This window comes from Hylobates moloch, unplaced genomic scaffold, assembly GCF_009828535.3.
Source record: "Hylobates moloch isolate HMO894 unplaced genomic scaffold, HMol_V3 SCAFFOLD_2, whole genome shotgun sequence".
Taxonomy (NCBI): domain Eukaryota; kingdom Metazoa; phylum Chordata; class Mammalia; order Primates; family Hylobatidae; genus Hylobates; species Hylobates moloch.
This window is the reverse complement of record NW_026652277.1, coordinates 54,030,519-54,058,378: the sequence shown is the minus strand read 5'-3', so window position 1 is coordinate 54,058,378 and position 27,860 is coordinate 54,030,519. Positions and strand designations below refer to the sequence as shown.

The 27,860-nt window shown below is 39.2% G+C and overlaps 1 protein-coding gene across 1 annotated transcript in view; it reads left to right on the top strand.

The window, feature by feature from the left end:
- ANXA3 (annexin A3) overlaps positions 1-20,451 on the top strand; it is a 59,501-nt gene extending 39,050 nt beyond the window's left edge. The window contains exons 7-13 of the mRNA XM_032149257.2: positions 773-852; positions 5,113-5,169; positions 5,541-5,634; positions 7,064-7,159; positions 11,565-11,623; positions 14,293-14,415; positions 20,094-20,451. Coding sequence (XP_032005148.1) covers positions 773-852; positions 5,113-5,169; positions 5,541-5,634; positions 7,064-7,159; positions 11,565-11,623; positions 14,293-14,415; positions 20,094-20,153 — 569 coding nt within the window. The 3' untranslated portion in view covers positions 20,154-20,451. The remainder of the gene's footprint in view (positions 1-772; positions 853-5,112; positions 5,170-5,540; positions 5,635-7,063; positions 7,160-11,564; positions 11,624-14,292; positions 14,416-20,093) is intronic.
- Positions 20,452-27,860: the final 7,409 nt, after the last annotated feature.

Genomic DNA, 27,860 nt, shown 5'->3' with positions numbered 1-27,860 from the left:
CTTATATGTATTAAGATTAGATTCGATAAAACAGAAAAGTTACAGTGGCTTACAAAAGATAGAAGTTTATTTTTATCATATATAGAAGTCTAGACATTGGCAATTCTAGGTCTAGTATGACAGCTACTCAAAGCTTTTAGGAACTCAGGCTTCTTCTTGATTACTTTTATGCCATCACTAAGAAGTGGTCCTTATCTTCACAGTCCAAGATGGCTGCCCAAGATGCAGATGTCAGTTCACATGTAAGGCAGTCGGACGGAGGAAGGACTAAGATGAACATGGCCCCATCCCTTTAAGGAGATTTGTTTGCCTTCATTTCATTGTGAATAACTAAGTTATAGAACTGTACTAGCTAAGAGGAAAGCTGAGAAAGTAGTTTTTAAGCTGTGTGCATTATCTCTTGCTTAAGGTTAGGGTTCTCTTAGTATGGAAGATGGCCAGAATGGAAATTGAAAGGCAAACTAGTAGCTCATCCACCCCAGCTTTTCCACTATGCATCCCTTAGTGCCATTGTCAGATGAAATAAACCAAGATTTGCTCCAGAATGACAACTCTTTCTATTCTTTTGCATCTACCACAACACAGTGCAGTAAGAGTTACAAGAAGAATGTACCATCTCACAACAGAAAAGCATGAAGAAATTAAATAAAAGGGCAAGATTTATCTTATCACATACCCATTCTTTGCTAGTGTTGGCATTTAAACTTTTCTCTGTTTTATAATCGTATTTTTCAGTTTGTTAAGGCTTAATGTCATTCTGATTTGGTTTCAGTATACAAGAAGAGTCTTGGAGATGACATTAGTTCGGAAACATCTGGTGACTTCCGGAAAGCTCTGTTGACTTTGGCAGATGTAAGGTTTTATTTTTTATTTTTTAACTCCCCAGTAAGCTGCATGCTCAATAATAATTTTTAGGGAGTTTAAAAATAACCAAACTGAGACAATGAGTAAATGCAGTAAGCTGCATGCTCAATAATAATTTTTAAGGAGTTTAAAAATAACCAAACTGAGATAATTTTCCTTATGAAATGGTTTGTTCATTTTACATTTTCATTGCTACCAAGCAATATAATGTTTAACCAAGATCATAAAAGCATACATAATGATGTAACAACAAAGAAAACTTATTTGAGTCAGTAAATGGAAGTGTTTTGGTCAGGTTTCACAATTTTGACATTAGAAGACATTCTGATACATCATCTGACATACAATATTTATTTCCATTGTAAGTGTCTCCATTTTAAAGAACAGGTTTATTTTCTTCTGGACTCCAAAGAATAAATATTTCTTTTGTTAGCTTCTAAATTAAATAGGAAGCATGATACAGAAGAATTATCTTTAGAGATGGGAATTAAATTGAGTATCAGTCTCAGGATTAAAAAAAAAGAAAATGATTGCTGCAATTTTAGCCTTGCCACCTTGGAAAAGCTGCCAAACTATTAATCATTATGTGACCTAATGAGGCCACACCTTGCTTTCTCTTTTTAGAAGGCTCATGACTTTTATCAGAAAGATGGTAAGGGCAAGGATGAGATGTATTCACAGCTGTGTGTAAGAGAGAAAGTGATTTAAACCATAGCGCACCAATTTTCTTTCAGCTGATTTACAAAGCACCTAAATGTGAGAAAATCCCAGTAACAGTCTCAGCCTCACGGTTGAAACAGCACCTGTCAAAGTGAGGCATTATGCCATTAGGAAGCGATTTCTCTAAATTATGGTTTCAGTTACTTTAAATTTGAAAACCTTATGAAGGTTGAACCCACAACACCAAATTTATGAAGCATTGCTGCAAACATATGCTCTCAGAGGTATATATTCCTAAGTGCACATCTGTTTGTGTATGGACATGAACGCACCCACCCACAGGAGGCGGTATAGAGTAGGGCGCTAGGACAGGGTTCTAGAATCAAACAGGGCTGGAATCTCTTGCTGCCAACTAGCTTTGTAGATTTGGACAAGTTCTTTAAGTCTTAAAGCATTCATTTTCATATCTGTAAAACGAATATACTCACAAGTACTCATAGGGTGCTATGAAGATTAAGAGAAAGAGAGAGTATGTGAAGTACTTAGTGATCAACACAGGGTGGTAGTGGTTAGTATTATATTAAGACCAATGATAATCTGCATTTATATCACTGGAGCAGAGTGTAAGTGGAAGAGAACAAGAAGAAAGCAAACAGCAGCAGGGTATCAGCAGCACAGAAAAGAAACTAGGCAAAAATCAGACAGTCATACAAGGACCAAATGTTTAAAAATAGGAACAAATTCATTTTAAACTATTGTAGCTAAATGTTTCATTCACCTATAATTTGCCAAATAATTCAGGCAATACCGTGTTTTGGTTCTGTCTCCTGTCTTTCTATAATGTGCCTAAGTATTTGTACATGAACACACATAACACACACACACACACACACACACACACACACACACACACCACTTAAACCATAGAGCCTTTAATATTACAGTTGGTTTGGGGATCTTTGAGGACTTTTTTTTTTTTTCTTTTTTGAGACAGAGTCTCACTCTGTCATCCAGACTGGAGTGCTGTGGCACGATCTGGGCTCACTGCAACCTCTGCCTCCCAGGTTCAAGCAATTCTCCTGCCTCAGCCTCCCTAGTAGCTGGGATTACAGGCACACGCCACCACACCCGGCTAATTTTTGTATTTTAGTAGAGACAGGGTTTCACCATGTTGGCTAGGATGCTCTCAAACTCCTGACCTCAATCAATCCACTGCCTCAGCCTCCCAAAGTGCTGGGATTATAGGCGGGAGCCACTGGGCCTGGCCTTTGAGGTTGTTTTTTTTTTTTTTAAATAAACTTTACTTTTTAGACCAGCTTCAGATTTATGGAAAAATTGAGCAGAAAGTACAGAGAGCTCCCGTATGACCCTCTTCTACTCTCTCCTTTCCATTATTAAGAAAATGTGGATTAAGAAAATGTGGCACATATACACCATGGAATACTATGCAGCCATAAAAAATGATGAGTTCATGTCCTTTGTAGGGACATGGATGAAACTGGAAAACATCATTCTCAGTAAACTATCGCAAGGACAAAAAAACCAAACACCGCATGTTCTCACTCATAGGTGGGAATTGAACAATGAGAACACCTGGACACAGGAAGGGGAACATCACACTCTGGGGACTATTGTGCGGTGGGGGGAGGGGAGGAGGGACAGCATTAGGAGATATACCTAAGGCTAAATGACGAGTTAATGGGTGCAGCAAAACAACATGGCACATGGATACATACGTAACAAACCTGCACATTGTGCACATGTACCCTAAAACCTAAAGTATAATAATAATAATAAAAAGAAATCTATTACCTAAAAAAATATATATTATTATTATTATTATTTTGAGACAGGATCTGGCTCTGTTGCCCAGGCTTGAGAACTATGGTGTGATCTTAGCTCACTGTAGTCTCGACCTCCTGGGCCCAAGCAGTCCTCCCACTTCAGCCTCCTGAGTAGCTGGGACCACAAGTGCACACCACCACACTCAGCTAACTTTTTTTTTTTTTTTTTTTTTTTTTTTTAGAGAGAGAGAAGGTCTCACTCTTGGCACTAATTAGTATGTGTATTTATTACAATTGATGAATGAATATTGATACATTATTATTAACTGAAGTTTATAGTTTACATTAGGGTTCACTCTTTCTGTGATATAGTTCTATGGATTTTAATGAATGTATAATGTCATATGTCTATCATTACAGTATGATAGAGTAGTTTCACTGTCCTAAAAATCCTCTGTGCTCTGCCAGTTCATACCTTCCTCCCCACCAACTACTGATCTTCTTACTGTCGCTATAGTTTTGCCCTATCTAGAATGTCCTATAGTTGGAATCATACAGTATGTAGCCATTTCAGGCTGGCTTCTTTCACTTAGCTATATGCCTTTAAAGTTCCTCTACGTCTTTTCATGGCTTGATAGCTCATTTCTTTTTAGTACTGAGTAATATTCCATTGTATAGAATATTTATTTTACCTGCTGAAAGGCATCTTGTTTGCTTCCAAGTTTTGGCAATTATAAATAAAACTTCTGTAAACATTCATGTGCAGATTTTTGTGTGGACATGTTTTCAACTCCTTTAGTTAAATACCGAGGGGTGCAATTGCTTGATTATACAGTAAGAGATATTTAGCTTTATTAAAAAACTGCAGAACTGTCTTCCAAAGTGACTGTACCATTTTGCTTTCATATCAGCAGTGAATGAGAGTTTCTGTTGCTCCACATTCTCACCAGTATTTGGTGTTGTCAGTGTTCTGGATTTGAGCTCTTCTAATAGGTTGTGTAGTGGCATCTTATTGTTTTCATTTGTAATTCTCTAATGACATATAACGTTGAGAATCTTTTCATGTGCCACCTGTTTGTCTTCTTTGGTGAGATGTCTGTTGAGATCTTTCAACCATTTTTAAATTGGGTTGTTATTTTCATATTGAGTTTGAAGAGTTCTTTATGTATTTTGGATACAAGTTCTTTATCAGATACATGTTACAAATATGTTCTTCCAGTTTGTACCTTGTCTTTTCTTCCACATAAGACCTCTGTGTTGGGTTGGGCACAGTGGCCCACACTCGTATTCCCAGAGATCAGGAGGCTGAGGTGGGAGGACAGCTTGAGGCCAGGAGTTTGAGACCAACCTGGGCAACATTGCGAGATCCCATCTCTAAAAAAAATTTTTAAATTAGCTGTTTGTGGTGGTGTGCACCTGCAGTCATATTAGCTACTCAGGAGGCTGAAGCGGGAAGATAGCTTGAGCCTTGGAGTTCAAGGTTATAGTGAGCTATGATTGCAGCACTACACTCTGGCCTGGCTGACAGAGAGCGAGACCGTGTCTCTAAATATGTGTGTGTGTGTATATATATATATATGAATTTTCAGAGGAGGGAATTGAGGCCCCCAAAATTGTGTGATTTGCTAAAAATTTCATGATTAGTCAATGGCAGAACCAGAACTGGACCCAGAGTACATGATTTTTCTGTGCAACCTGTCCTACCTTGAAGAAAAACCACTAAAATCCCCTGCTGGCTGAAGAACTGTGTATTAGAATCTTCTATCTTTAAAGTATGCCCCTTGCTTTCGTCATCCCTGTTTAGGGCAGAAGAGATGAAAGTCTGAAAGTGGATGAGCATCTGGCCAAAAAAGATGCCCAGGTCAGTAACAAAGCGGGAAAACATTTCCTTTACCTATTCTCCTGTGTGGCTGCCTTTGCATTTATGTGAAAAGGGAGAAAAACAGCAGCAACGGGGGTTTTTCTTTTTTTTTTTCCTGTTTGAAAGAGAAGCCTGAAGCTTGGGGATCCAAACCCTAACTTTTTGCCTGCCCCAGTCGTAGTTTTCATTCTCCTTGGCTCCTGCCAGCCCAATTTTTGATTTCTAGTCTCCTGAAAGTGAGAGACTTAGATAATAGATGATTGCACTGACCTCTGAAATACAACTCTCATTCTCATGTCACCTCTCATTCTCATGTCACCTCTCAAAAAAAGAAAATACTTGTGTCTCTAATAACATTCTCTTGTGAATAGATTCTCTATAAAGCTGGTGAGAACAGATGGGGCACGGATGAAGACAAATTCACTGAGATCCTGTGTTTAAGGAGCTTTCCTCAACTAAAACTAAGTACAAACTCACATTACAATCCTTTGTGTTGCATGTTGTTTTTACAAATGTTTCTGCATTTAGTATACAAAGATCTAGAAAAATGAAGTTTAAAATTGCTAAGTCTCTTCCAGTTTATTTATTCACACTTCAGGAAACAAAATGGGCAAGCTGTATTCTAACTCCAGGAAGTACTGACACTACACTTTTGTTTTTCCGTAGAGGCTGAGTAGATTACCTAGTGAGTACCAAGTAATAGATGGGGGAGGGAGGTGGCAGGAAGAAGAAAAGGTCTAGGGTGAGAGTAGAAGGGCTTGTTCCTGTGGGATGGAGAAGCCCAACTGCTTCCACTCCACTTAACAGTTCTCCCTAGTTAGCCACTTCCAGAAAAGCCAGACACTGCAGGTGAGTCTCTGTTGACACATCAATACTGATTAACCTTCAGCTATTTCTGATATGAAGGTAAGTGGTAGAATGGATCAACTCTTATCATCAGACCAGCTATTACATGGAATTGTGGGCACCCACCCTCTCGCTCATGGCGTCTCCTAGGCTGTTCTGGAAGCAACAACACCTAGAAAACTAAACCTCCATTTACTGTGAACATCTTCTGACTGTGGCTTCCAGATGCTAGTTTACAGAACAACCACACAGCAAGACCAAGCTTATGCTGAGTTGACGGAACAATGAATAAACATAGGATATTACTGTGACTTTGAAATTCTGAAATTGTTCTTTCTTAACTTTTGCATTAAAATCACGTTTATTTTATAAAATAATAACAACAGTATGTGATAGTTACTTTATTCATGTCTTTGTTTGAAAAACAAAAACCAGATAACCCTAGGTATCTCTTCAAAATTTCTTTTTTTAAAAATTTATTGGGGAAAAATATACTGGGTTACAAAATATGCCTGTATGCTTGGTGACATATGTACAGGTTTTGCTTGGGGCAAATACTGATCAAGAAATTCAAATGCCTTCTGGGAGGTGTGAAGTAGGCCATGCCGCCTTAGGAAATGATTTATTCAGCACAAGGAAGTCTTCAGAATTAAGATTTCTTTACCAGAGAAAACATATTTGACTAGTGATTATAGTATCATTTTCCAGGTGCTGCTATAAATAAAATTTAAAATAGCCCAACTTACTAGATAAGTTATTTATTATTTAACTGTTTAGGCTATTTAAAATGCTTACTGCTTGAGAGAAGGGGAAAGAGAAAGAGAGATCACTGAAGAAAATTATCTAGGGAGTTTGGGTTTTATTGTAGATGATTTCCTTAAAAAGGAACAAAATAAAAACAAAATCTTCTGTGCCTAAATTTTCATGGTTTAAAGAGGGGGTTTTTTAGCTTGCTACTTGATCTTCTGCATATCAAATAAAAAACTAGAATATATTCAAATGTGCTCAACTGCGTTGCTTTAAATAATTTTGTGGTGCTTCTTTTTAGCATTTGATGAATACAGAAATATCAGCCAAAAGGACATTGTGGACAGCATAAAAGGAGAATTATCTGGGCATTTTGAAGACTTACTGTTGGCCATAGGTAAGCCTTCGAGTGCTGGTAAACTAAGTTACTTTGCGCTTGTTTTAACTCAGTGCCAAGGCCTGCTCCTTTGGGGCAAGAATCCTGACCGATCCATCTTTTTATGCTCCCTATGGCCCCCATCATGGTCCAGGATACACACAGTACACTCAACAAATGTTAAATGAATGCATGAAGAAGTTTTTTTTGAAGTCTTTTTTCCTTTTGTTTTTTGAAACAGGATCTCACTCTGTCACCCAGGCTGGAGTGCAGTGGTGTGATCTCAGCTCACGGCAGCCTCAACCTCCTGAGCTCAAGCAGTCCTCCCACCTCAGCCTCCCAAGTAGCTGAGACTACAAGCATGTACCACCTGGCCCAGCTAATTTTGTATTTTTTATAGAGATGGGGTTTCACCATGTTGCCCAGGCTGGTTGTGAACTCCTAAGCTCAAGCAATCCATCCACCTCAGCCTCCCAAAGTGTTGGGATTATAGGCGTGAGCTACCATATCCAGCCATCTTTTTAAATCTTACTTTGCTTTTTAAATTTGTATTTGTCTTGGGACTATGTTTAGCTTGTAGACTTCTTGAGAGCTGAAATATTTTATTTCTACTGGCATTTTTATTGAGCTTTGTTGAAAACTGAGACATAGGCAAGGCACAGTGGCATGCGCCTGTAGTCTTACCTACTTGGGAGGCTGAGGTGGAAGGATTATTGGAGCCCAGGAGTTCAAGGCCAGTTTGGGCAACATAGCAAGATCTTGTCTCTTTAAAAAAAAGACCCCACACACACACACACACGCACACACACACACACACACGCGCACGCGTGCACGCCACTAAGGCCTAAGCCAGTTTGATAATCCACCGTATTTGGTTATTTATGAAAGACATCAGTGGCTTTTCTTTTCTTTCTTTCTTTTTTTTTTTTTTCTTTCGAGATGGAGTCTCACTCTGTCACCCAGACTAGAGTGCAGTGGCACAATCTCAGCTCATCGTTGACTCTGAATTGTTAAAAGATAGGCAGAGGAGGCTAAGAAAGGGAAAACTTTCTTCTTCAGTTAAAAAAGTAGAATTGAGATCAGTCTTCATAATTAGTTCTCCGACTGTTCCAGTAGTAATGATACAACTGGTTAATTTTTTTTTCCATTTAACATTGTTAACCTTTTTTTCTTTTTTTTTTTTGTGACGGAGTCTCGCTCTGTTGCCCAAGCTGGAGTGCAGTGGCGCAATCTCAGGCCACTACAACCTCTGCCTTCCGGGTTCAAGCAATTCTTGTGCCTCAGCCTCCCAAGTAGCTGGGATTACAGGCACATGCCACTATGCCTTGCTAATGTTTGTATTTTTAGTAGAGACAGAGTTTCACCGTGTTGGCCAGGCTGGTCTCAAACTCCTGACCTCAAGTGATCCGCCCACCTCCGCCTCCCAAAGTGCTGGGATTACAGGCTTGAGCCACCACCCCTGGCCTATATTGTTAATCTGTATATTAATTTTGCTTGCTGTTTTTCATTTGGTGTTCTTGCTAAGCCATAATGTTTGAAAAACTTTATTGAGATGTACAAACTCTCATTCATTGAGCTAAGGCGCATTCTTGGAAATATATCATTGAATTATGTATTACATTTGGGCTATAATGCACATTATTTTGTCATGTAAAAAAAGACCTTCTAATTCAACTGAAGTTCAAAATATGTCACACTTCCATTTTCTGTTTCAGTCTACCATTGGAATAAACCAGTTTATAAAATTTTTTATTGAGATATAACTTACATACCATAAAATTCACCCATTCAAACTGTGCAATTCAATGCTTTTTAATATAGTCACAAGGTTTTGCAACAATCTAAGTTTAGGACATTTTAATCAGCCCCATAAGAAACCCTGTAACTATTGACAGTCACTCTCCAATCCTCCCCACCCCCTGGCTCCTATAATCATTAATCTACTTTCTGTCTCTATAGATTTGCCTACTCTACATATTTCATACACAAGGAATCCAATACAATGGTCAACACAGTTTTTGACATGAAAAACGATCTGAGCTGTGTCATCTTAGAATCGTGCAATAGGAGCATACTAGCTGCCAAATAAAAACAAATCCAGACTTAAGTAAGGAGAGGCTTTATTCAGTAGAACTAGTTCAATAGAGAGAACATGTCGATTTCAGAAACATGCAAGACTGGGCTGGGTGTGGTGGCTCACGCATGTAATCCCATCACTTTGAGAGGCTGAGGCAGGAGGATCACTTAAGGCCAGGAGTTCAAGACCAGCCTGGGCAACATAGTGAGAGCAACATTCTGAGACTGTTCCAGTGGCAATGATAGAACTGGTTAATTTTTTTTTTCCATTTTATATTGTTAATCTTTATATTAAAGATTCTACAAAAAAATAAAAAATTAGCTGGGTGGGTTGGTGCACGCCTGTAGTCCTAGCTACTCAAGGGGCTGAGGTGGGAGGAGTGCTTGAGCCCAGGAGGCCGAGGCTCCAGTGAGCCATGTTGGTGCCACTACACCAGAGCCTGAATGACAAAAGTGAGATCCCATCTCTAAAAGACGGGGAAAAATGTGCAGAAGTTTCAAAATCCAACAGAAAAGTCTTAGCAGCAACTTTTAATGTTGGGCAAGCATGAGGGCATGATCACTGGGGATTGACAGGAAACATGTCTGGCGGTGGACAGCTGGACTCTTAAGATAAGCTGCAACAGAGGCATGTGCTGCATTTTAGGGCTTGCTCAGGACTGAGGACAAGCCAGAGTTCAGGAACCTGTGGGAGGAGAGAGACCTGATGAAAGTGTGGTCAAGACAATGAAGAGGGTAGGGAATGGGCAATTATGAATTCTTGGTCACAGTAATTAACTCTAACGGACTCCCAAGCTTCCCTGCCTATGGTGCTGGGTGGTAAAGCCTCCTTCCCACTGAAACATACTGCCACCTTCCAGAACTTTCAGATATGAAGAACAAATCTAGTAGGTAAGAACATCAAGCAGAAGGCAAGCTAAAGGGAAGAAAGGATCATGAAAAGAAGGGATTGTACAAATCTAGTTGGCAGGGAGGTGACTGGAAAGCTTAATAGGATGAAAGTGGGCATCATTATTTTTTATCAAGCTATTATGGCTTACTTAATGTGAGTTTTACTAGTTTAAATGGTTAGTTTCTTGTCAGAGAACTTCATGTAACAGTTTTATTCTAAATGCTGTGTTTCTAATACATTTCTCCTTCTATTTCCCTTAAATCACTTACAAAAGCCAAAAGTCTTTTAGCTTTCCTTAAGAGAGTCTATAAGCCACGAAGAGAAAGTCACTTATTCTTGTTCTGAGCTCCAAAATTCATTATAAAATCCATTCACTTTTGGTTGGATTCCTACCTGGAGATCAGATTTAAGATTATAAAAATAATTGTGTTGCTGTAAATAGGTTTCTTCCCTACAGACTTTTCTATTCCTATTTTCTTTTTATTGAAAAGATAATTTACTCTTGCGTTTTTGTCAGTTTCCTTTTTCTTGTTTTTTTTTTTTTTTTTTTTTTTTTGAGACAGAGTCTCGCTCTGTCGCCCAGGCTGGAGTGCAGTGGCACAATCTCGGCTCACTGCAAGCTCCGCCTCCTGGGTTCACGCCATTCTCCTGCCTCAGCCTCTCCGAGTAGCTGGGACTACAGGCGCCCGCCACCACGCCCGGCTAATTTTTTGTATTTTTAGTAGAGACGGGGTTTCACCGTGGTCTCGATCTCCTGACCTCGTGATCCACCCGCCTCGGCCTCCCAAAGTGCTGGGATTACAAGCGTGAGCCACCGCGCCCAGCTTCTTGTTTTATTTCTGCTTTACTTGTTATTTCAAAATAAAGAATTGAAAGATTGTATTTTTTTTTTTTAAGGCAACTGAATTTAGATGACAGGTACTTGTTCTAATGGAGTCACTCTAACCAGCCTATAAATTCTAATCCAGTCATTTAAAAGAAAATTCTTTCCATGGGAAAAATTGCTTTTAAATGGAATTCCAGTGCCCCTTCGTGCCTAATGAGTTATTTGGAGCAACATCGCTGCAGTTGGCAGGCTCAAGTTGTTAATCAGTACCCCGAGATGTTAGTAGCTGAGCAGTGTCGCACCCTAGGGAGTTATCAGTGAAAGCGTAGGTGTTCAGTGTGTCTGGGATCCAGAGATGAGTCAGTCGCTGTGGGAGTTTCTTTGGCAGGTAATTTTATTTTCCCCATGGCTGGAGATAATTACTGTGCTAAAGTTCTGTGCAAATATGATATTAGAAGGCTTTGAAAATCAGGGTAAGCAGCCTTTCTTTCATTCCAAGTAAAAGCCAGTTGTGGGGAGGGGGTAGAATGGTATGACAGTCCAAAGAATCTTTTTAAAAATCATATTACTTACTATAGATTAACCCAATTTCTATTCCGTGAAGCTGAACATTACTTTGCTTTTTATTACAGTTCATTGTGTGAGGAACACGCCGGCCTTTTTAGCCGAAAGACTGCATCGAGCCTTGAAGGTTGGTCTGGAAAGTTCATGTGCATTCTTAGCGTCCCTTAATTCCCTTGGGGAAGTATGCAAATAGTAGAACAAATATTTAAAAATTAGCTATTTTAATGTAATTTAAACATTTTAAGATAAATTATATTACAGCAAATCAAGGTATGATACAATACACTCTTTACACAGACACCTGATTTTCTGTTCAAAATAAACCGACCTGGGTTTATGAAATAATTTTTTTTCTAAGTAGGTATAACTTGATTTCTATTTAACTAAAACATTCTCATTTTCTCTAATATGACGAGTTTAAGTAAATGCTAGTATTCCACTTGTATGAAAGATGAAAATTCATGTATAATATTAAATTTTAAAAGTTCATCCTCTATTTTAAATAGAAAATGAGAAGGCAGGCCGGGCGCGGTGGCTCACGCCTGTAATCCTAGCACTTTAGGAGGCCCAGGTGGGTGGATCACAAGGTCGGGAGTTCAAGACCAGCCTGGCCAACATGGTGAAACCCCGTCTCTACTAAAAATACAAAAATTAGCCGAGCGTGGTGACAGATGCACTGTAATCCCAGCTACTCGGGAGGCTGAGGCAGAGAATTGCTTGAACCCAGGAGGCAGAGGTTGCAGTGAGCCTAGATTATGCCACTGCACTCCAGTCTGGGCGACAGAGTGAGACTCTGTCTCAAAAAAACAAAAAAGCAAAAAAAAAGAAAATGAGAAGGTAAAAATATGTAGCTAATTTGTCTACTGATTTGTCTCATAGGTTAATAGTATTCTAGTCCATATAGAGATAGGTACAGAGAAGTATTGACCACATTATTTTCGCTACTTCACAGTAAGTGCAGGCAGTAAAACTTGTTTTAGAATGCCAAACCTCAAACTTGAGACCCAGTAGATCCTGTGGCCTCTCAAGCTGCCTTGCTTAAAATAAACCAAGCTGAGTTGGCAGCCTTTAATGATGCTGTAACCCTGTGTTTGCTTGTCTGTCTTTACTGCCAGATGGTGAGCTCCGTGAGTACAGGCTCTTGTTTATCCTCAGACCCTAGGCCAGGGCCTCGTGCACAGAAGATGCTTACCTCGATCTCTTTACCAGCCATTTTCTGTAGTCCCACATGTACCTTCAAAGTTATATCCTAAGTGAGCACATCCTTTCCTTCAGCTCACCCAGCCCCAAATCTGCTCCCCTTTCCCTGTTCAATCATCCCAGAGAATGGCCCCAACAGGAATTTCCCCAAGTCTCTGAAGTCGTACCGTTCCTCCCCAGCCTTCTTGACTATGCCTCAGCCACTCCAGGCTTCTTTCCATTCCTCAACTGTGGCAAGTCTATTCTCACATCACAGTCTTTGCATCCATTCCTTCTGTGGAACGCTTATCCTCTAGATCTTTACCTAGCTGACTCCTTCTCATCTTTCAGGTCTCAGCTCTCCTCCTGAGAGAGGTCTCCCCTAACTGTACCAGGCCAATTGGTTCCCTTTCAGTCACTCTCCATGCCATTTCCAGCTTTATTTTCTTCATATTTCTGATCACTATTTACTTAAGCAATAGTTAATTTGCTTTACGGTCTGTCTTCATCTACTAGAACATAAGCTCCATGCAGACAGAGATATAATCTGTTCTGTTCACTGCCATATGCACAGCACATGGAATAATGCCTGGCTATAGTCGATGCTCATAAGCATTTGCTGGATGAATTACATAGATGAATGGAATATCATTTAGTATGTTGGCCATCATTAGGTCAAAATCCACCTAACTGCTCAGCTAGAAATTTTACACTATCTCTCTTTTTCATTATCCTGCAGCGATACATCATTGTATTTTGTCAATCCATTTACATAAGCAACTCTCAAATTTTCCCATTTTCTCCATCCCTACTGCCTTTATTCTAGCGGTGGCCATCATCCTCTCTTTCCTTAATTACTCAGTCTCCTCAAGATGAGTCTCAAAGCCTCTAGTCTTAACTCCCTTATCTTCATTCTACTCCTACCTTGCAATCTGTTTCTCATGCTGCAGTCAAAGTGGTTTTCTGAAACCACAAATTTGATCTGATCTCAACATTCTCATGTTTAAAATATTACAGTAGCTCTCCACACTTAGGACAAAGTCAGAATTTCATTTCATGGTTAACAAGGTCTGGCCTTTCCAGACACATTTCTTGTTATCCCTCTTTGTTACTTACGTATCCTTGAACGTGGCATTCTTTCTTGCCCTAAACATTCACACCTGCTATTTCCTCTATAGGAACTTTCTCTCCTCCCTACATGAACCTACTCCTTCCCCTTGTTGACTGTTTAGTCCTCGCTTAAATGTCACTTTCTCAGACTTTTCCTAATCCCTAATCTTTCTTAGGCCCCCTGAAGTATGCTCCCATGGTACCCAATATTTTCAACATGTCAGACTGTTTTGCAATGGCTTACTTTCTTGCCTGTATTCTTTACAAAATTGGAAGCTTAACACGGGTATCTCATCTTTGCTTTGCAGCATTTAGCATGATGCTGGCACAGAGTAGGTGCTCAACATATATTGCTTGAATAATGAATGATGAGTTTGATAATAAATGAAAAAGAATCACTGTAGTTGAATATTTTGCACACCATTATCTGATTCTTATAAATATAGATCTCTATGTTGCTTTGTGACCAATGACATTTGTATTGTGAACACCTGCATTTCTTAACAGGGTATCGGAACTGATGAGTTTACTCTGAACCGAATAATGGTGTCCAGATCAGAAATTGACCTTTTGGACATTCGAACAGAGTTCAAGAAGCATTATGGCTATTCCCTATATTCAGCAATTAAAGTAAGTCTACTTTTAAAAATAGCAACACATATTTTGCCCTTCTCTACCCACCTCCTTACTCTTATATGCCTTAAAATATAAAGATACATGACTTAGATTTCTCTCTCCTTGTCAATGCATAAATGTGTTGTCTGAGCTTAAAATAGTAGCAGCAAAATGTCCCTGATTTTCAGCTCTAAAATCTCAGGCATATAATAGACACTCAATATTTTTTTAGATGTACTAGCCACTAATTTTTCTTCTTTTGTGAATTACATATGCAAGTTGTTTACCTGTTTTTATATTGTACTGTTTTTATTTATTTCAGTCTTTATGACAATGTAAGGTAAGAAAAGAAAAATACTTATTTTAAATTTCCTCTCTGTTTTACGTGAGACAGCATGGTTCTGCAGCTTAGAGTGCTTTTCATTTCAGTATATAGGAAACTTTCTCATTTTATTTAACAGCTGTATATCATTCCATTGTTTGTATATTTGTACCCACCACAGCAAACAGAGGCTTCCAGTTTATTGCTATTACAAACAATGTTGTATAATTCATACACAACTTCATCAGGTATGAGTGTATCTTTGGGATGAATTCTCAGAAGTAGGATTGCTGAGACAGATATAAATGCATTTTAAATTTTGGCAAATATTACCAATTGAATTCCATTTTGCAATTCCATGAGGAATGTATGAGTCCTTCTTTCTCCATAGCCTTGGCACAGAGGGTATTTTCAAACTTTTAGGTTTTTAAGACATTTTTTAGCGATGGGGTCTTGCTGTGTTGCCCAGGCTGAAGTGCAGTGGCTGTTCACAGGTGCGATCATAATACATTGTAGCCTAGAACTCCTGGGCTCAAGCAATCCTCCTGCCTTAGCCTCCAAGTAGCTGGGACTATAGGTGAACTTTTGGGTTTTCATAATCTGATAGGTGAGGAATTGTATCTCAGTGTAGTTGTAATATACATTTTTCTTAGTATAAGTGAGGCTGAATATATTTTCATGTTTTAAATAACATTTGTATTTCTCTTTCTGTGATCTGTCTTTTTACATTCTTTGTCCACATTCTTTTGGGTTTTTGTTCTTTTCGGTCAGTTTCTAAGACCTTTTTCACATAAGGTAGATTAGCCTTTTGGCTGGTCATATTTTCCCAGTCCATTCTTTGTCCTTTGACTTGGCCAAAAGTATTTTTTTCCAAGCAGAGGTTGCACACCTTATTTAATTAAATTTATCAATCTTTTACAGTATTTTAGTTTTTAAAAAATCTGGTCCCTTCTGTTTCTTTCATTCTGGATGAGAATCTTCCTAAAATGGGCTCCTTCCTTTCTCTTTTAAAGCATGAAACCCATTTTCATTGTTTTCAGATCTCAGTTGGTATATTATACATAGAAACTTCAAATAAATTACAAATTATTTGAATTAATAGGGCAGTAAGGCTGACAAAAATTGTACAAGAGACTTCTGTACCTTAAGCTCATGGTTCAAAAGTCATAGTCCCAACAGGAAGATGGCAACTAGTTAGTGGAGAACTAAGGGGCTAGCCCCACACCTGCTCAGCAGCCTTCCGTTGATTTACTTTTCTACCTCGGTGCTCCAGACCACATATGAAAGTCTCTAGTAAATGAGTGATAGAGAGTGTTAGTCCAAGCTGGTTCCCTGGAACAAAGTGGAAGCTGGGGTTGGTGAGTGGAGCAATCCACTGTCCTCGCCTCTAAGGCCACACTGACCAGGGGAAAAGATAAGAGTCAGGGCTGCCTTCGCAGAGGACTTGCAGGCTATGCAGCCCTCTCCATCTCTTTGCTACTGCATCTACCCTTGAATATCTCGAGGAAATCAGCACTAGAGAGTGTTGGACCCAGGTGGACTCTCCAAGGTCTAAGCTGAGAGTTGGGGCATAGAAGCCGATCCAGGATGAAGAGGGAAGCAGCAGCCAAGCAGAGAGTGTTTGCTCTGAGCGCTGAGGGTCCAAAACTGGGAATGGAGTCCATGCTGATTAGACACCCTAAGCTGTGGATTATTATGCACCATGCACATCCTGATCCTGGGTAGCAGCACCGTCTCTCAAGCCCCTACAAGGCTGGAGCCCTACCTCTGTGGGGGAGCTTACACCCAGCAATGTCCCCTGGGGACATCTGGCTTAGACTACATTCCAGTGTCCCTGTCAGCAGCTGGAGTCTTTGGTCCAACCTTCGCTATGGCCCTACCCACAATAGCTACCCTTGAACAGGCACAAATATTAGCCTGGGTCTTTCTGCAGCTATCTTGGGAAGGTTCCTGCCTCTGACTTTACAAATGGCCTTTGAATGAATGAATGAATGAATGAATGAATGAATGAATGAATGAACATCAATCAGTTAACTAGATTCAATCACTAAAATCTCTCTCTCTCTCTTTTTAATCAGAGTTTTTGTTTTTGCACTAAACTTTTACAGAAAGAGATGCTGAGATGCATGTATAAGTTGAAATCAGGAACTTACTCAAAAAGGCAATTCTCAGACTGTGCCTGGGGCTTAGCACAAATTGCATCAACTGCTCACACTCAATTCTATTTGAATCAGTCCTGACACATAACAATAGTTTCAATCATCAGAGGAAGATTCAATAACATTGACCATATTGTAGCTACTAAGGCAGAAAAATAGACTCACACATTTTCTAAAGATTGTCAGTAACAAGGTTGAGACATAAAGAGGGCTTTCAGTTCACCCTCAGCAAACCAGAAAATTAAATTAACAGTGGCTCTCCGTTCCCCAGTGGTCTGGGTAATTGAGGCTTATTGTATTGGAAAACATTTAAACTATTTGTAGTTTGATAGAAAAGAAAAATCCATCACTGAAAACTTCAGTTTGCAATTTGAAATAATACAAGATTTCTTTATTTCTACCACCGAACATATAAAGTAATCTCATTACATTTTTGCCATTGATGAACAAGATCTTTTTATATAGTTGTTTTTGAAATTCATGGGATAGAGTTCCATTTTACATATCATCTCAGCCTGTCATCCTGCCTGCTTTCTTCCTTCCACCTATTGTTTAGACATTTCTTTGTCCATTGACACCTTTCTCGGGGGGTGACTGGTGGGAAGGAGAAGGCAAGGAAGAACAGAGGTGAAAAACCAATGTGTACCGCTTATTACTTTATAAGAAGATATTATGAAAAATTTAGATGAAATTATATTTTTTGGTAGTTTTCCTTCGTCGACAAATTCTGTATTTATTTAATAAATAGCACAATTCCAAGCTTTTTATGGGAAAATATAGTAGCCACTCACAATCAACTCATAATCTATGTGGAGACTTGAGGTAGGTATAAAGAAACAATTAGAAGATAATAATTGAAACAACATACAATTAAATAGTAGGTTGTTGAATATAGAGCTAGTACTATCGGAATTGAGAAGAAAAGAAGTTTGGGGTTAGAGAAATGGGTCTTGAGCCTGCCTTTCAGGTCAACAAGCAAGTGTTGAGTGTCTCCTACGGGCCAGGTGCTCTGCTGGAGCATTTACCTTTAGGACCCCAGATCGATAGGGTCTTAAAAGTAAATGCTCTAGAAACAGGTATGGGAAGAAGCAAGAGGGAAAGAAGTAATGAGGCATTTGTTTGATTAGAGGGTCTACCTTGGGGAATATTGAGAAATAATATCCAAGTAGCAAGATGAGTTCAGTTGAAAGAGAGCTTTGAGATCAGCGAATTCATTCATTCAATTAAAAATATTTATCAAATGCATATTATGTGCTAGTCTCAGGGTTACAATTATAAGCAAAGGGGGTGGGGTGGGGGAAGACATTTTCTGCCCTTATGGAATTACAACTTTGTTAAATGTAAAGGAAAGTGACATTGTGCTAAAAGATCCTATAATAGGAGGGCTTGACTTAGAGGAAAGGCTTCTATGAGAAAGTCATGATTCAGATCTGAAAAATAAGTAGATATTAATAAGGCAAAATGTATGCAGGTAAGGGAGGCAGTAGAACATTCTAATAAAAGAAATGACAAATAGAAAGGCCTCATGGTGGAGGAAGCATAATGAAAAATGAGGATGTGGGGGCCAGATCATGCAGGACCTTTTTGGCAATGTGTAAGGAATTTTGGCTTTAGCTTAAGAGTAAGGGGAAGCCATTGAAGAGTTCTGGGCATGAGCTCTTGAAGAGTTAACTTCAGGATCATGAAAAGATCCCTGTGAGATCTTCTTATTCTGGAGAATAAGAAGGGCTCAAAAGATATTTAGGAGTTGAAACTTAAGGGACTTGGTATAATATCTTGGTGTGAGGAAAGGAAGATAGCAAGGATGACACTCAAGTTCCTAACTTGGAGAACAGATAGTGGCGCCATTCCTTGCAAGAGGATCAGGTTTTAGGTTTGTTTGTTTTTTTTTCCTTTTCTTTTTGGGGAGTGGGGGGAGGTTATGAGTTTGGTTTTACATGTGTTGAGTTTGAGATGTCTTCGAGCCATGTAAGACATGTGGAGAGGTCAAGTAAGCCATTAGTGGTGTGAAATAGACTTTGAGCTACTTGGATGTATTTTCTTGACTAACTGGTAGAATGCCTAATTGTTTACAACTCTGATCAGAGATGTCTAGAAGGAGCTCTTTTAATACAAAGCTGGAGCATTGTTGACTTGTCAGCTCTGCTATTGCAGAGCAAGACAGGAAAACCAATAGCATAAGAACTAAAATCTATAGAAAAACGAAGAATATTGAGTCATGTATTTTGTGAAACAGACAAATGAACAAGAAATAAAGAAAACAGAACAGTATATATAAATGCCTATTGTGTCTTACTATGAAAGTAATGCTTAACTTCTTCACTAAATGAGCCTTCTCTGAGACTTCCTTTCTATTACCGCTTACTCTAATATTCACCCCAGTGACAGCCATTTCGAATGTGAAACTTAAGTGATAAGAAGAGCTCACTGGTTGGGTTACCTCAAATAAAATAAAAATAATGTGAGCATCTTACACAATCCAGGTTGAAAGCCAAGTTTTACCTCCTGTGAAGTCTTTTGCGTTACAAACTTGGTATCTTTGCCCTTTAAGCCTCAACCTCACATAGTATCTTTTCTGGACAACAGTCTATTTTTGGTTGGCCTTGGGAAAAGGAACTGATAAACATATTCTTTAAAAATGTGGTTCATTTCACTTTCCTAAGTTAGGCGGTGTAGCAGGATATTAAGGAGCCAGGATATAGGGATTCAAATACTGCTTTTGTCACTTATTCTCGATAAGATTTGGGGCAAGTTTCCTAATCTGTTTTTCTCATTTTACTTATCTGTTAAATGGGGGATACGTATAGTACCTATTGCAGAGAGCTTTTAAAAGGGTTAAAGTAGTTAATACACATTAAGCCTTTTGAATACCAAGTGTTTGATAAATATTATTAAAACTATAATCTGTTGAAGTTTTTTTTAGAAATAATATTATGTAAGTGATGCAATCTTATTTTATTAAACCCAAATTGAAATTTAACTGCAATATATCAGGAAGAATCTAAATATTACTTACTGTGAAGAAGATGCTGGTCAGAACGTAATTACACTCAGGTATGAATGAATGATGGAATTGCAGGTACGTTTTACTAAATGGTATAGCTCATGAGTCTCACACCCAAGTGAATTCCCTAGTGCTATAGGATTTGATTCATTTATGGTCTTCCATTATTTATACTGTATTTGTTCTTCATTGATTTTGTTCTTTGCAGTCGGATACTTCTGGAGACTATGAAATCACACTCTTAAAAATCTGTGGTGGAGATGACTGAACCAAGAAGATAATCTCCAAAGGTCCACGATGGGCTTTCCCAACAGCTCCACCTTACTTCTTCTCGTACTATTTAAGAGAACAAGCAAATGTAAACAGCAACTTGTGTTCCTAACAGGAATTTTCATTGTTCTATAACAACAACAACAAAAGTGATTATTATTTTAGAGCATCTCATTTATCATGTAGCAGCTCATAAATGAAATTTAAAATGGTATTAGGGATCTGCAAATACTATCCAACTTTTATTTCTGCTTACAAAGTAAGAATCTTTATAGTTCTAATCCATTAAATATAAAGCAAGATAATAAAAATTGTTGCTTTTGTTAAAAGTAATTTGTTTGCTTTCAGAGCTTGCCAACATTGTTTGATGCCTGGTGCCAACAACTAGTATTTTAAAACATGTTTCTGTATAGAAGCTGTTACTGCTTCAGTTTATCACCTTGCTAATCACACTTTTCTTTAAGAAAGGAATAAGATGAAGATGTATGTGACCCTGGCCTACCCTTTCTAGTTGTGATCAAGCTATAGGAGTGGTAATGCATGATAAGTTATTTCAGCTTTCAGAAAACATCTGCTGAAGGATTAATCTAACCACTTCCTGTCTGAATGGCAAGCATGAATTATGGTTGCTTCATGCTGAATACTACTTTCCCAGAATGGGCATTTAGAATCAAGCCTCTAAGGTTTCCTTTTCTCTTCAGTTGGCAAAACTATGCATTTAAAGAATCCATCATGCTATCTTTGAGTGAGACCTAATATGAAATACCTTGACTGATATGAAATAGATAAGGTGAAAAAAATTCCAGTTAGAGTTATTTTCCTGGACCAGAAGAGAAATGATCGTACTGGCCATGTGCAGTGGCTCACGCCTGTAATCTCAGCACTTTGAGAGGCTGGCAGGTGGATTGCTTGAGCCCAGGAGTTCGAGACCAGCCTGGGCAACCTAGTGAGACTCTGTCTCTGCCAAAAATACAAAAATTAGCCTGGCATGGTGGCACATGCCTGTGGTCCAAGCTACTTGGGAGGCTGAGGTGGGGGGATTGCTTAAGTCAGGAAGCCCATTTGGCAAGTCAGTTCTGTAATCAATATTATAAATGTCAGTCATAACTAAGATGATGGCAGGAGATAATGAAAAAAACTACTTAAATATTTGGGAGATAAAATTGAGTAAACATGGTATTCAAAGTTACCAAGTGTCAGTCAAGTATGCCTTCACAATTTTAGTGTAAGGGATTTAGTGAGTAAGTATATCACGAAGCAATAAATCAATGTTAATACTCACAGAGTGCTTACTATGTATTAGGTACTATGTTAAACAGTGTAGTATATTTGAATTTGTTAATCCTCAAGGAACCTTACAATGTAGATACCAACACAGATATAGAAATGGAAGCTTAGAGAAATTAAGTAACTTGTCACTGTAAGAGCCAGGTAGTCCAACTCCAGTGTCCAGGCTCTTAACCACTGTTTTGCCTTAGAATTTATCCCATCCCAGGACCACTGTTGTTTTCAATGCCTAGTGCTTAGATTAGAACAGTGCTCAGCACATAAAAGGCATTTAATACAGTGAATCTTTATTTTAGATCTATTTATCCTCAGAGTTGTTATACCACTTATGTATTAAGTACTTTCTGAAACAAAGCATGGTTACATGTGTCAATATTTCCCCTGTTTTGCAAGTGAGGAAAATGAGACTCAGGTTAGGTATCTAGCCCAGGGTTACACAGTGGGAAAGCCAAGGCTTAAGATCCGGGTCATCTGGACTTTAAAACTTATCTGTGGCTGGGCAAAGTGGCTCACACCTCTAATCCCAGCATGTTGGGAGGCTGAGACAGAAGGATCACTTGAGCCCAGGAGTTTGAGACCAGTTGAAGAAACATCAGGAGACTCTGTCTCTACGAAAAATTTAAAAATTAGCTGGGCGTGGTGGTGTGCACCTATAGTCTCAGCTACTCAAGAGGCTGAAGTGGGACGATCACTTGAGCCCAGGAGTTTGAGGCTGCAGTAAGCTATGATCGCACCACCGTACTCCAGCCTGGGTGACAGAGCAAGACCCCGTCTCAAAAGCAAAACAAAACAAAAAACCTTACCTGTGCATCAGTGAGTTTGAAGAAGGTGAGAACTTGAAGACAGTAGTGATCACATAAGAGAATTCTGCAGAAAAAAAAAAAGCCACAATGAGGTAACCCTCTAACCCTTCTACTCACATCTGTTTTGCCTTGTATGCACTGGCCTTCAGGCAATTACCTTTCTAAGCCACATATTCCTCATCTTTAAAATGGGACAACAATGGTACCTACCTCATAAGATTGTTTTGATAAATAAATGAAAAAACACTTAAAAGATATTCCACATAGTGCATAGCACATGGTAAGCCCTTAATAAATGTTAGCCTGTATCATATAATTATTATAGAGTAGTATTCAATGGCCACATTTTTATTGCCTCCAATTTCCACAAGGTGGCATGTCAAGTTCAAAGTGAACCCCATGGCCTTGCATCCCAATGGCAAAACCTACTTAACTTGCTTCAGAATAACATGGCCAAATCTAAACTGTTGGAAACGTCTTCTATAGAAAGTTTGTCATGGTTCAGAAATCTTATTGTCACTGTAAACTCCTTCTTAAGGAAACATGTGGAACATTTAATTTAATCATCTGGCTTCTCTGGATTCCCAGGACCATCTTCATTCACATGAATGTGCATTAGCTCTGACATGGATCACCTGCAGAATTGAGTGCATTCATGTCATCTCATTAAGCACTAAGTTTAGTCCCTGAAGATTGAAAGAAGAGAAAAATAGCCAGCTGCAGAGAGTCCTGGGCTCTGTGGTTGGTGAGCTGCAGAAGCGGAAGGTTTGTACACTTCACTCTACAGTAATAGAATGTTTGGTCTATAAATCAGGAGCTGCAAAAATGGCAAATGAAGATGTTGAATAGGAGATTCTCTAGCCTATTTGTAAGAATGTATTGAGGAAATTTTTAAAATAGTGTACAGTAGTTCAGACCTTTCTTCCATGTACCTTCCCCTTTTTCCATTTCCCCAATTTCATGCCGTATGGATAACCCACAATTTTACTTTGTCTTTAAAACATTAATTTTGGGGTCATATCAAACTGGGTTCAAATCCTGGCTTCACCACTTATGATAGCAGCGTAGATAACAGTGTTTGACAAATACTTAACCTCCATACAACTCAATTCTTTAGCTGACAATGACAGCACCTACCTTAAATGTGTGCAAGGATTAAATGAAATAAAGCATGTGAAAAATTTAACTCAATAAAAAGTAGTTACTAATAACTGCATTGGCATGGTGAGTTGCCAGTGAAGAGCAGATAGTAAGTGTTCAGCAAGCATTTATAGAATAAATAAATGATACTTGTTTTAGTACTACTCAGCGACAGTAACTCTAAGGCCTTGGAAGCTTCAGAGAACTGTCAGCTGAAATCAGTGTTATTAATATGTTGTCAGTGTGTCCTCCAACGATAAGAGCCAACTGGGTTCACCTCAGTGATGAGGTTACAGGATCTGAAGAAAGTTTTCTAGTCTTATTTCCTGCCCATCAGTTGACAGTAGTATGACATGCGAGCGAGCGAGTCGCTTACTCTTTCTGTACCTTAGTTTCCTCACCTGTAAAGCCAGGATGGCCATGCATGTATCATTCAGAATAGGCGTGAGATGTTAATAAGCCAGATTAGGTGATGCACTTACCACAGTGCCTGCACCCTTTAAGTGCTCGATAAACATTAGCCATTATTCTCTGGCTCAGTTTGGAAGACTTACAATTGCTTATACTGTGCTCTAATCACTTGGGGGATTTTGAGATGTTGTAAAGCTACCTCTTTCTAGTTTGCAGTTAGGAAAGAAGATAAAGCAAACTTCTTGGCAATTTCCTGCCTGTGAAACTTTGTGTTTTATGAGCCACGGAAAGTACCCCAAATTTTTTTTCAACCCCACCCCCAGCAAACTGACAAACTCAGATCTTTCCCACCCACTCTGTGTGTCTCCCGTGGGCCTGTGAGAGTCAAGCAAGTACAGGTTGCTGTGTGCTAAAGCCTTTTTACTGCTGCTATATTTCTTTCAGTTTCATCAAACTCAGCTTTGTGCCACTTTTACCCACCAGGGCCAGCCCTCCTCTGAAACCAAAGTTTGCCTATTTCTGTAGAGTTTACAAAGTCAACAGTGAGAGAGAGGAGAATTTCAAGTGAGGAGGAGGGTTACAGAGTAGGAGGTAACATTGAATGGCTGCTGCAGTAAACTGTTAAAAGAAATCCCAAACCCGGAATACCAGAGCAGCCCGCTCAGCTGAAAGGTTTTATGACACAACCGTGCATAAGAAAAAACTAGCTATCAAAATGTACATGTGACCTCTTTGGGCGTAAACTTTGTGGAACTGGATGTGGCAATAAATAGTGGTCCAGGCCAGGCATGGTGGCTCACCCCTATAATCCCAACACTCTGGAAGACAGGCAGGCAGATCACCCGAGGTCAGGAGTTCCAGACCAGCCTGGCCAACATGGTGAAACCCTGTCTCTACCAAAAATACAAAAAAAAATTAGCTGGGCATGGTAGTGGACGCCTGTTATCCCAGCTACTCAGGAGGCTGAGGCTGGAGAATCGCCTAAACCCGGGAGACAGAGGTTGCAGTGACCTGAGATCACGCCATTGCACTCCAGCCTGGGTGACAAGAGCAAAACTCTATCTCAAAAAAAAAAAAAAATAGTGGTCCAAGGTGACCCGCAGAGCATCAGACTTGCTGTGAAGCAACAGATGTGATTTGCCAATTGCTACACTATCAACCACCAGACAAAAGGAAGTTTTGAAAAAGAATATTGAGATAAAATCAGCTCCTACAAAAAAGAGCATGCCACAGTGGGGTAGAAAGTAGAGAAGAACAAAGGTCGCAAGGGTAGGAAGTTGGTGAGAATTAGCCCAAGTTCACACCTCCTTCTAGAGAACTGCAGCAATCCACAGCGTAACTGGCTTACATTGGTGCCCCTGGCCACAGACCTCAGAAGAATTTAGAGATTTCCAAAGTTGCATTTAAATTTCTTGTTTTGTTTAGTGTCAGACAGCCAAGTCCACAAAGAAAATTCCAGATCATGTCTGCAAATTCTATTTAAACCGGTGTTAAATAGAATTTGATATCTGATACCTTCATGAAAAATATTTTTCTTGGTTTTTATCAGTCAAACCAAACTCCTTCCAACCTTTATTCTTCCAAAATTTATTACATGGTAACTGTAGTCCAGAAACTATGCCAGGTGCTGGAGTTATAAAAATGAAGAAAGCTACACATTTCCTGACTTCAAGGAGTTGACAATCTGGGGAACAAGCAAAGGAGAGGAAAGACAGATACTTGGCTAATTAGCAAGGACAGCATAGTGGTGGTAGTGGTGGGTGGGGTTGGGGATTAGGAAAATGTGGCTTCCACACAAAATTCTCACACTCTTTGCAACTTGCAGAGTTAAAGGATAAGATATTTGAAGAAACTGCCAATTATTAGATGTTCAGTTAAAGACTGTTAAAGTTGTATTGCACAGTGGTTAAAAGTCTGGAGTCAGCCTAGCTGGACAAATTCTAGCTCTAACAGCTCTAAAGTCTCTAGCTGTGTGATCATGGGAAAATTACTTAAGCCCTTTATGCCTCAGATTCCTTCATCTGTGAAATTTGAATGATAGTAGTAATTAGACCAACCACCTAGGGTTACAAAGATTAAATGGATCGATGCATGTAAGTACTTAGAATGACCCAGTACATTGTAAGCATATGTAAATGCTAGCTACTTAAAATTAACTGTAGTAAAATATGATATGTACTGTAACAATGCTATTAAAAATGCTGTGGACTACTGAGTATCAGAAATACTGATAGAGATAGAAACAGATACAGATACACACAAAAGATGTTTATGATATTTTGCTAAATGGAAGAAAAGTTGCTTGACAAAACAGAAAAAGAAAACCAGTGTGAGACAACACAGCAAACGTAAGGAGGCATATCTGCTCATTTCTGCTTGCCAGCATAATTTCATAAAGCCTAACTCTGTGACGACGTGCAGCTCTCTGGAAAGATGCTTTGAAGGCAAAGCAGGATAGAGCACATGGCCCCATCATGTCTCTTGCCTGAGCCACTAAGTTCCTTAAAAGATAAATGACCCTATTCCCTGCCTTTTCTTACAGGTAAGGTAACATCGGATGGGGTTAGTGATGATGCTTCTGTAATCTATAACCAGCTGTACTCTTACACCCAAACTTCGATGTGATTCTGCTTTAATGCAACTTCTGCACACGTTTGATGTGATTTTACACATACTAAACCTCCACAACCCATATGTAAACTGAGCTAAAACACCGTTTGACAGAACCTCTTTGAAGGACTGTTCCCAGGCTCTAGGCCCCAGTCTGTAGTCCTCAGTAAGACTTCTAAATACAACAACCTTTAATTCTTTACAAGCTTGATTTTTTTTTCCTTTAGTTGACACCAGAAAGGCTGGGAAAATGTACATGACCATGGTAACTGTTTATCTCTGGGTAGTAGCATTGCAGCTGATTCATTTTTCTCTTTTTGTCAAAGTTGTGTTTTCTAAGTAAATTTAAATTTATTGGCTTAATGATTTAAGAATATCTTTACATGACATATAAGAAAGTTTGGTTATTAAAAGGCACCTAGAGCTCAAATGAAGGACTGATTAAGTATGCAGGGCAGGATTCATCAGGAATGTCACCTCTGAGCTAGGTATTAAAGGAATTGATTGGTAGGGCTTTGAAGATATAAAGATTAGTAGAGATGACAACAAGCTCCCGGTATTTGATAATATTGGAAAATAATGTACCAAATAGTACATAAGTTAAGTGAGCTGTTAATCCTTTTTTCTTTCTTTCTTTCTTTCTTTCTTCTTTCTTCTTTCTTTCTTTCTTTCTTTTCTTTCTTTCTTTTCTTTCTTTCTTTCTTCTTTCTTTCTTTCTCTTTCTTTCTTTCTTTTTTTCTTTTTTTTTTTAAATAGTGACAAGGTCTCACAGTGTTGCCCAGGCTGGTCTCGAACTCCTCAGCCTCCCCAAGTGCTAAGATTACAGGTGTGAGCCACCACACCCAGCCGAGTGGGCTGCTAATCCTCAGTGAAAAGGCCATCACTGGGCACTGAATATCAGAGTCCATCCTTATTTTCTGTGTTTGTTCCTCTTGTTTCTGAGGTATCTAGCGGAAAGTCTGGCTTATCTGTTTCTCTCTTTGTCTGATTTCGGAACTCTTATTACGGGATCCTAGCTGTTGAGGATAACTAGAGATCAGTTTAAGTCTTTTCTGTGCTGGAGTTTACAGAATAGATGCTAATTCTATTGCCTGCTTTCCCAGTTACTGACAGGTAATAACAGGGCCAAGAAGACCACCCTGTCATGGATTGGAGCCATGTAAGACCCATCCTGTGTACACTCAGAGCTGACTCTTTCCTAGGAAGTGAGTGGTATGGATAGACATGCATCTTTTCCAATTCTTCCTGTGCCTCACCTCAGTCTTCAGGACTCCAAGGAGGTAGGGCCAACAAGCACAGGGTCCCTGAGTGTTATTTCAGATCCTCTGTGTAACCAGGCCACACCTGAGCCTTCTGTCACTGGAAAGCTCCATTAGGCAGCAATGACTGGAGAATGTCTCCAATTTATTCAAACATGTTTCTAGAGAGAAGACGGTGGTGGGGAGAAAAGCACT